The sequence below is a fragment of the Fulmarus glacialis genome, unplaced genomic scaffold (assembly GCF_000690835.1).
Source record: "Fulmarus glacialis isolate BGI_N327 unplaced genomic scaffold, ASM69083v1 scaffold29423, whole genome shotgun sequence".
Lineage (NCBI taxonomy): Eukaryota > Metazoa > Chordata > Aves > Procellariiformes > Procellariidae > Fulmarus > Fulmarus glacialis.
The window spans coordinates 9,279-19,173 of record NW_009201439.1 but is presented as its reverse complement, the minus strand read 5'-3'; the positions used below and the strand labels follow the sequence as shown (position 1 = coordinate 19,173).

The window sequence follows — 9,895 nt, the reverse complement described above, 5'->3', positions numbered from 1 at the left end:
CCACCCCCCCCAAGAAATAAGCTCAGTTTGCAAGGAAGTAACTGTTTGTTATTTTTTTTTAAAGCTACCTGAGCAGCCTGATGCCTGAGCATGTGGTTTGCCTATCACTAGCATCAGAATTTGGGCTGGGAGGTTTGCTTAGCGCAGAGCTGAATATAGGCTTGAATTAAACTATTGTGTTTCTGCAGAACCAGCGTAAGAATAAGCAAAGTTTCTAGCTTACTATTGATGACAGAGAACCATACCTATGTAGAAGCAGGGCAGATGAAAAGTTAAGTGTGTTAGTTTAGTAACTTCATTTTTACAGTTACTCCTGTAGATACAGGAGAAGACACATAAAAATGGAAAGCAAGAGAACGTTGGAAGATCGGTTACCATGAGAAGACTAGCAGAAAGTAGTGCTTATGCTTTCTGTCAAATGCTCTTCAGCTAGCGTTGAGCGAAAGGGTGACTGCTGGTCTTCTCTGTTTGCTCTCGGAGGTTTCGACAGACCTTTGACAGGATGTTGGGATTTCTGAAGAACCCGGTTGTGATTACTGTGGAGATAAATATGAACCTCGTGGCATTGACTGTGATGGGATTAATAAGCCGTCTTTGGGGGCTTTCCTATCCACGGGCTGTAGTGTGAGTAGAATAGTTTATTTCCTACTTGAATGACACAGACTTTTGTTTTTTAAACATTTGTGAGTAAGAATGCAGGAGCGGAAGAGCAGAGCTTGCCTGATGTCAGCCTCTGTAAATACGGTGATAGTGTTTCCCTAAAAGAAACTCCTGAGGGGAAGGTAAGGGGGCAAAGCCACTGTGCTTCATTGTATTCTTAGCCTTTTGCCAACCAATCCCTGTAGCCTGCAGGTTACTTCTAGTTAGACTTGACATGTTTCTGCCTCTTGTGTTTCAGTTTTGATGAAGTTTATTATGGCCAATTCGTTTCGCTCTACATGAAGAGGATCTTCTTTGTGGATGACAGCGGCCCACCTTTTGGCCATATGCTGCTAGCTTTGGGAGGTGGGGTGTCTCCTGAAATTGGGAAGTGTCTATTACCTGTTGCTGTGTAAGAGAGAAGTGCTGGTTAGAAATGAGTTGTCAGATCCTGTTACTGGGGAAAAGCACAAGGCAGCTGAGAGATTCTGATGAAGAGAGAATTAGGATTTCCCTTATTTAGTATTGTTAGGGGGCTATTGCATGAGTACTGGGGAGGTGATGGAGCCATGTATCCATTACCTCATTGTTATGCAGTCCTTTGGATAAAGAGAAAGGTAAGATGAGAACTGCTAGTGACTAGAAATAGTAGGCAACAAGCAGGCCTGAGTTCCTTTCTGTAGCTGAGGTATACACAACATAGAACTCTCTGTATGGGAAGGAGAGATTAAATATATACGTAACTTTGTCACTGAGAATCTGCTGTTCCTAATTCATATTCTTTGTGCCTCTGCACATTATTAGGGACTGCTGCAGGCAAAACAGTATGAAAGAGGACCCTTTTGGGAAAGAGGGCTTTCATGCATGAAAAGCTGTGTGTTTGGGAAATGGTTCCAGGACCAATTTAGCATCAGTTTTTATACTTGTTTTGAGACTGGAAATTCTGAATTGTTGCTTATGTTGTAGGTTACTTAGGAGGATTTGATGGAAACTTCTTATGGAACAGGATTGGAGCTGGTAAGAGCTGATTTTAACTGTCTCATTCTTCTGAGAAAATAAGCAATATTTCAGCGGCTGAGAGATTCCTTTTGGCTGACTAGTGGAAATAATACTTTATCTGAAACCTTCACTTCTCCTCTTAAATAAATCTTCTGCAGGTCTCTAATAGAAGTTTAAGGCATTATGCTTCCATAGCACAGATTTTTTAAATCGGTTAAAACAGTTTAAGGAGTACGAGACGGACAATAAATTACTAAGAGTAGGAGTTAGATTCAACAACTTGTTGTAGTCATAAGGAGTTCTGTATTGTTCTGACTTCTCTGCAATTAGTAGTTTCCAAATTTGTGCATCACTGTTGCCTCCTATTTCAGAATATAGCATGAACGTTCCTGTTTGGTCCTTGCGACTCTTGCCAGCACTGGCTGGTGCTCTCTGTGTGCCTTTAGCATACCAGATTTTGGTAGAACTGCAGTTTTCCCATTGTGCTGCACTTGGAGCTGCTCTTCTGATTCTCTTAGGTAAGATTATTCCCCTGGGCCCCATTCTTCATGCAGGGGGAGAAGGGTCCCTTTTCCCCTTGTGAATTTTTAGGACACATAAGGGGCTGGAGTAGCATCACCCCACAGAATGCTAACAACACGACGGAGCCCACTTTCAGCCCTGGCCTGTATCAGTCTCTGCTGAGCCTCTCCGGTCCCCTCTATCCTTACAGCTCTGCAGCAGGCTGCCATTCTAGGCTGAGGTTTTATACAAGTTCATTTCATTATTAACCAAACTGGGCAGCCTTAACAGCCTCACAGAAAACCACATTTCTTGCATCCAAGGAGGCCTGTACTCTCTTCCTCAGAGGTTTACAGGATGAGTTACAACATACTGGTTTTTACCAGCGGGACGACCCTACTTACAGTTAGAGCTCATCAAATTTCTTCATCTCCGAACTGCAGCAAACCAGTCTGTGTCCTTAGCACCGTGATTTGACGCCGTTCTAGTGTATATAACTCCGTTGGTTTGTTTTCTCTGAGGATCTGCTGGCAGCTGCCTGAAAAGGAAAGAGCCTCTCAGCAGCCCTTTAGTAGTCTGATAAGAGAAACTTCTCCTAGCTACCGGCTGCTCTGATTCTGGCTCAGGGAATCCTGCACAAAGCAGCTCATTGCAGCACTCTTTCTTGAAGATTTGTCATCATGCTCATTGCCTGCTGGGGTCACTGCCTTGTCTCTCGTTGCCTTGAGAAGCACCTCTCTGGATTTCCCAGCATTGATTTTCTTTGCCTTTGTAGGCAAGCACAGCACCTTTATCTGCCTCGTGCCAGACTTTACTACTTGCCCACCTCTTTGTCCTTGGAGACAGTTATGGCCATGTACTTTGCTCCTGCTGGAAGGTTTTTGTCCCTTTAAACCCAACACCTCGCTATTACAGCCACTAAGATTGCAAGTGAATTGGCTGTCCTTAAAGGGGCAGGTCCTTCTGTTGGATAATGATGTGATTGTCTGAGGTAGCACTTGCTTATAGATAAGTTTCTCTAATTTTGTGTCTGTCTCTCTTTTCCAACAGAGAACTCTCTGATCACTCAGTCAAGGTTCATGCTCCTGGAATCAATACTGATTTTTTTTATCCTACTTGCAGTTTTGTCCTACCTGAAGTTCTACAATTTGCAAAGGCACAGGTAAAGCGGATTGTCTCCCATCCTTTTGGATATTCTTGTGGTGGCTCTTTTTTTGTCACAGACACTGTGGTTTTTTTCTGTAAGTCACTTCACTGTTCTGCAACTCACTTCATCTGTCTGCAAAATCCAATGCTTTGACCTCTCATATGGCTGCCCCAGAAGTTTTCTCTTCTGAGCAGTGTTAAAGACTGTTTTAACGGGTAGCAAGGTTGTCTTTTTTATTTTACAATAAAAATAAAATCCCTTGGCAGCACTCCTTTGCCCACCCAGATTTTTTATTGGAAGGTTTCCTTCTGTGCACAGAAGCATTGATGATAACAGGTCACTTAATGCTCCTTTGTTACTGTTTACAGGCACTGAGTGTAGAGATCTTTGTTGTTTTTCTTGTGACTTCACATGTTCTCTGATCCTTGCAGAGGATAAAGTAAAACTATTTTTAAACCGAGCCCAGCGAGTGTTTTAATACATTTCTATTATCTGTAGTATCAGAAGGCAGGTAGCGTTCAGTTTTGCTTTTCAGAATACAGAGAAGTACGTTTAATAAGACCCTGTAGGTCAGGGCTGAGAGTTGGTGGCATGGGAGATTCAGAATGAGATACCTCTGAGTAGAATAAGGAATAGAGGAGTCCTGCAAAATTACCTGAATTCAGGATCCTAAGAAGGTGCCCAGATCTCACCATAACATCTTTTTCTTTGTCCTTTTATTTAAGTTCCTTCTCTGGGAGCTGGTGGTTTTGGCTTCTGTTGACTGGAGTAGCTTGTTCTTGTGCAGTTGGGTAAGTGATGATGTCTTACTTTGTTTTAGAAAGCTGACTTCCCTGTGTGCCATCTGAGGTGTCAGTAGGGCTTTGGATTTTGAAGACTAATTCTTGGTGCTGTTCTGAGCAGTCATCTCCATGACTTTTTAGTGAGTTAGATCGTTTCTATAGAGAGGGTGTCAATTCACAGTGGGCGATACCAGGCATTAGAGGGTAACTGTCCTGGGAAGAACAAAATTAATTTCTCAGAGATGGCTTTATGTTATGAATTAGCATGTGCATTTCACCCCTCCCTCCTAATTGCCTCAGTCTTCCGTAAGTCTGAATTTAGGGACTCTGTGCTTTGTGATCTGCCACCTTGTTATCAAGAAGGTTCTTTGTCACTATGGTTATTTAATGTAATTGGCAAACAAATGATATCTTCTGGTGTCAAAGCCTTGAAGCTTATGTATGTTGTTGTACCAAACTTGTCATGGATCTAAGTCCTTGGACTTGAATGCATCCTGTTCAAGAGAAAGTTTGAATGTTTATGTCTGGTATTAGGTAACTGTGTAGTTTTTAACCGTGTTCATTTTTTATGTACTTTCTTCTCAGAGTGAAATATATGGGCCTGTTTACCTATATGCTGCTCTTGGCCATTGCAGGACTCCACTTCTGGCACATGATAGGAGACCAGAACTTGTCAAATGTAGGTAGCACGACATGCAAATAATATAATATAATATATATAACTTTTCAGTACAGGAGCCAGCTAGGAGCCTTGCAAGCCCACAGATAACAATGCTGTCTGTAGCTGGTTTTTGTACTAAAATTCCTTGTCATAGTCTGCAAATCCTTATGTCATGGAACAGTTTCCCAGCTCAGTTGCTGGTGAAGATGGAGTTAAATTTAAGATAAGCACATGTGCGCGGCTGGCTTTTCTGCTCTTATCCATGTCTTGGTGATTTGTGGCTCAAAACCTATACTATTTCACATACCTCCTGCTGGCTCCAGATCAAATCCTTGGAGGAAGTTATCCAGCTGTCCACGAAGTTATAGCTGAATGAGGGTGGTTGGGGAAACTTAAAAAGGACAAACAAAACAAGCCGAGTGCACTGGTATTTTTAGTATTTTTAATATCTGGAGCATGAAACCATTGAATTCTCTGTGTTCTTCTAGGTTTCCTTGATGTGCCATTTTCTAGCTAGGGGACTGGCCCTCATCATCATCCCAGTGGCAATGTACCTGTCCTTCTTCTATGTTCACTTGACTTTGCTGTATCGCTCTGGGCCTCATGACCAGATTATGACAAGTGCTTTCCAAGCCAGCTTAGAGGTAAAGGAAATGTGCTCATGAAACTGATTTATTAGGGGAGAAGAGGAGAAAATCTGTCTTGTGTTCACTATTAGAAGAAAGGTGTGCAATCTTGTTCCTTTGATCCTGCATATTTGTTCCTTTTATGTAATTTAACTACTTTGCTGCTGTAGTACTGCTTTAAGATGAAGCAATAATGACTGACATCCTAGTAACGGATAAAAAGCTTTTCCCAGTGAAGCAAGAACAGTATGTTCACTCTTCTGTTGAAGGTTTGTTCCTTCCTACAGGAAACTCCACAGAAGTAGATACAGTACTGAACTCTTAAGTGATGACGTTGTATACTACAGGATGATAGTGTGATTTTCTGTAGAAGAGTGCTTAGTCTGTCTTTTAGAACAGCATGGTGTTAGGGATGTTCCCTAAGACTCTGTAGTCTTTCAGGCGTTGGCTATTTGCTATCTGCTGAGTATGGCGCTGCAAGACTTGATTTTTGTAGATGCAACCAAATGAGAAGGTATTGTGCTAAGATACTGCTATGTTAAAATGACTAGTGACTCTTAATAGAATTTAAACAGTCTCTGGGTTGTTTCTTCTTCTTTCCGCTTATCCTATCATTGTGCTTCTCAGGGTGGGCTGGCTCGAATCACTCAGGGTCAGCCCTTAGAGGTGGCCTACGGCTCTCAGATTACTCTGCGGAATGTGTTGGGCAAGCCCATGCAGTGTTGGCTCCATTCTCACACGAATACTTATCCCATCAGGTGAGGGTCTGTATTGTTGGGGTGAAAGTATGCTCTGGTTCTTCACCTGCCAGTCCAAGTATCTCAGTCTGGGTCCTGGCAATCTCTTCATTAATCCTTCAGAGCACATGGCAGATGCACAGATTCTCTGTGCTCTGTCAGAATGGAGCCAGTGGTCTGGTGCTGGTTTGTATAGCTGTGACTCTGTTGAGCACAGAAATGTGCTGTTACACACCTGTGGATTTTTTTTAACCTTCTGTACAGGTATGAGAATGGCCGAGGTAGTTCCCATCAACAGCAGGTGACCTGCTATCCCTTCAAGGATGTGAACAACTGGTGGATTGTCAAAGATCCTGGAATGTGAGTATGCAAGAGATTTAAATGCCATGCTGCTGTAAGCATAGCTTCTATATGCTTCCAAAACCTAACTAGGGCATAGCTTGGATTGGACGTTACTATTCTCTGCTTACGGGCATAGAGGCCGTGTGTGATCCTGAGCAAGTGATTTCAGCTGCAGAGTTGGTAAGGGCAGCTGTTTGCACAATCCTCCTCAATACGGTAAAAGCATTATTTACCGCTCCTGCCTGAACGTGGGCTGTGCTGTTCACAAGGGGATCTTTAAAGACTCCTGAGACTGGTGGAAACTCTTCAGTTGCTTTGCATGAAAGGGAAGTTCTACTTTTTGAAGTGTGTGAGCCTTGATGAGTTTTATCAGACTTGAATGGATCTCAGAAGAGAGTAGAAATCACTTCTGCAGAATGAGTATTTCTTTGTATTTAAAGTGTGGGGTGAGCTGTAGAATCGGCCTCATGAGGAGGGATTCCAAGTGGGTGCCTGTGCCTGAGACGCCTGGTTCATGCTGAAGTGTTTTGCCATTGTAACTGTCAGTGAGGAGCAGGACTCTTTGTTCTTGTAGTTTTGCCAGTAAAAGCCCTTGTGTGATATCATTTTATACTGATCAAAAAATTGCTTTTGTAGGTTTCTTATGTTGCTCTGGGAACTGTATAAGCAGTCCTACCAGAAGGACTGTGTGCCATTATAAATTATACCCACATTGGGAAGGTTTGTCCATAGTGCAAACCTTTCAAGCAGGGACTCTACCAGAACCACAGAAACCCAGTACCTTCTTAAAATTCTTCAAACTCGAGACTTCAACGAGCCCTGGAGGATATGAAGTCCTTCTATAGAACAGTCCTTCTATGGGCAGCAGTTAGGTGAACTGCAGCATTCCCCCTTGCCAAAGCGTGCCTTAGCCCTGTCCAGAAGCAAGATGAGAGCTTGGTGTTCATGGTGGAGATATAGCCATTGATCTCTCTTACAATTCTGCCAAAAGTGACATCAGTTGTAGTAAGAACACCTGTCAGACCTCACTGAAGCACTTATGCATTTCACAGAAGCCGCCAAACAGCTGTGTGGTGGGAATAATCTGAACTCGCTGCTAACTGACCTGGATTCAGATCACTGACCTAATGGCTGGGGTGTCAGTATCCCATTACCAACCCTCTGAGTCATTCTGCCCTTAACTCACCTTTGGCTTGATGAGCTTTGTTTCCATTCTGGTACAATCTATAGATTGCTTGAATTTCTTATCTTGCTGCCTAAATGGCTGTCCCTGCCTGCAGCTTCTTGACTTAACAGTTTGGTCATGACAAGGTTGCATTATATAGAAAGCAGAATGTAACCACTTCCTCTTGGGTGTCATTCCACCAGGCAGCAGCTGGTGGTGAGTAACCCACCCCGTCCTGTCAGGCACGGACACATCGTGCAGCTGGTCCACGGCATCACGACTCGGTACCTCAACACGTAAGTCCTTTCCTCATCCTCTACTCTGCCGAGCCTGCTGCCTCATTCTGCTTTGTCATCTCTCAGAATAACTGTTGAGGGGTTGAAGGACAGTGACCCTTGCATTCAGATGTGCTATAAACTGCCTGTTATTCATGGATTCTTAAAACAGTGGGGCTAGGAGGGACCTCATATGGTTAGTTACCTAAGCCATCCCTGTGGCCCAGCAAAAGGGTGCTGTATGCTTATTTATTTTTTGCAGTTGACTTGGCAGTGGGATTTGATACTAATCACAAACTGTTCAGTGGCTGCTAGCTGTTTCTGGTCTTCTCTACTAGTGGCCTTTAGAGGGGCTAGTGGTGGTTTCACCCATGTTCACAATTCATGATAGTTCTGCAGATTCCTAAATACATAGTCCTCTTGGTGAGTCTTCATCCTTGCCCCTTCACTGCTTCCGTTCCAGGCAGGTGCAGATATTTACTATTTTGTGTGACTGTTAACCCAAAGTCATCTACCAGCTCCACTGACTTTGATGGTGTACTCCTGCATGAAGGTTGTGCTCTGAAAGTTAGGAAGATGTGTTGGAGCATCCAGTGTGCTGTGGCTGATTGCCGGGGATTCTTGCCTGTTTTGCGAAGACTGCAGTGTGAAACTGTCTCCTGACTGCTTCCCAAAGGGCGTCTGCATGTACTTGAATATCACTTAGATTAGGAAGGGGATTTTTCTGAGTTTGGGTTTTTGCTATGTCCCTTCCAAACCTAATTTGTTCATTATTGGAAACCCCAGTGAACAGCATCTCTGTTTGTCACAATCGGTGCTTGTTTTTCAGCCTGGCAGAGCACGCATCTGCATTGGCTTCCTCTGAGCCTGTTCCTGGCAGCTCTTGGTAATGGGGAGTGTTCTCTTTCAGAGTAAACAGTGCAATCAGTATAAATGATACTTGGTTTTGCTTTATTATTGAATGTGGTCTAAGCTAATTCACTACCTTTATGGGTTTGCTTTTTATATGAATTTAGGAAAGGTGTCGGAGGATCTTACTTTGTCTTCTAGGCATGATGTTGCTGCCCCTCTTAGCCCTCACTCCCAAGAAGTTTCCTGCTATATTGATTATAACATCTCCATGCCAGCACAGAACCTCTGGAGAGTGGTGAGTGGTCAAAGGGAAGGGAGGAGCTCATCATGTTCCAGCAGAAACAGCTGGGACAACATGACTATCAAAAGACATCTTTCTGTTGTAGGAAATTGTAAATCGGGAGTCTGACACAGATGTTTGGAAGACAATTCTGTCAGAAGTGAGGTTTGTTCATGTGAACACCTCTGCAGTGCTAAAGGCAAGTGGATTTATATTTATTTGCCTATAGCTTTTCCTCCATGCAGCTCTCATAATCTCATAAACTACTAATTTCTCTGCTCCAAAATGCCTAAACCACTAAAACAAATAACCAAATAAGTAAATAAAAGGAAGCTCAATGTGATAAAAGGGCAGCATTTGTTTCAAGTAGTCATAACTTCATTCCTTTTCAGCATGCAGAGCTGTCCTGCTTCTCAGGAGGTTGTGGCCACTGTACACAACTGGGCCTTAGAAACTGCCTCAGAAATTGATGCGGAGTCTGTGTGTAGTATGTGACAGCAGCTGGAGTAATTAAGGATCTCTTCACAGAGTTTACCAGAATCACTGACTTTATGGCTGTAGCATTTGTTGAGACAGTATTGCATGGTGACTCTTCACATACTTTCTAACAGTCCCTTGCTGTGATCCACTGCTCAGGCAGGACCTTCCATCCTGAAGTTCAAATTGGCAGGACTGTAAGTTTACAGTCATCTTTCACTTTCAGCTCAGTGGAGCATCTTTACCCGAGTGGGGATACCGGCAGCTGGAGGTGGTTGGAGAGAAGCTATCCAAAGGCTACCACCAGAGCATGGTGTGGAATGTGGAAGAGCACAGATATGGGAAAAGTACGTCTCAGCCATGCTCTCGAAGCAGATTTCTGTGACTGGGGGAGGCTTCCTGGTGACGGGAG

The 9,895-nt window shown here is 43.4% G+C and overlaps 1 protein-coding gene across 1 annotated transcript in view; it reads left to right on the top strand.

Annotated features, from left to right (window-relative positions):
- Window positions 1–9,895, top strand: part of POMT1 (protein-O-mannosyltransferase 1) — a 13,277-nt gene that overhangs the window by 357 nt on the left and 3,025 nt on the right. The window contains exons 2-15 of the mRNA XM_009573954.1: window positions 481–624; window positions 899–1,005; window positions 1,606–1,656; window positions 2,010–2,156; window positions 3,190–3,301; window positions 4,012–4,077; window positions 4,654–4,747; window positions 5,218–5,373; window positions 5,983–6,113; window positions 6,357–6,452; window positions 7,803–7,895; window positions 8,925–9,021; window positions 9,113–9,205; window positions 9,710–9,830. Coding sequence (XP_009572249.1) covers window positions 503–624; window positions 899–1,005; window positions 1,606–1,656; window positions 2,010–2,156; window positions 3,190–3,301; window positions 4,012–4,077; window positions 4,654–4,747; window positions 5,218–5,373; window positions 5,983–6,113; window positions 6,357–6,452; window positions 7,803–7,895; window positions 8,925–9,021; window positions 9,113–9,205; window positions 9,710–9,830 — 1,486 coding nt within the window. The 5' untranslated portion in view covers window positions 481–502. The remainder of the gene's footprint in view (window positions 1–480; window positions 625–898; window positions 1,006–1,605; window positions 1,657–2,009; window positions 2,157–3,189; window positions 3,302–4,011; window positions 4,078–4,653; window positions 4,748–5,217; window positions 5,374–5,982; window positions 6,114–6,356; window positions 6,453–7,802; window positions 7,896–8,924; window positions 9,022–9,112; window positions 9,206–9,709; window positions 9,831–9,895) is intronic.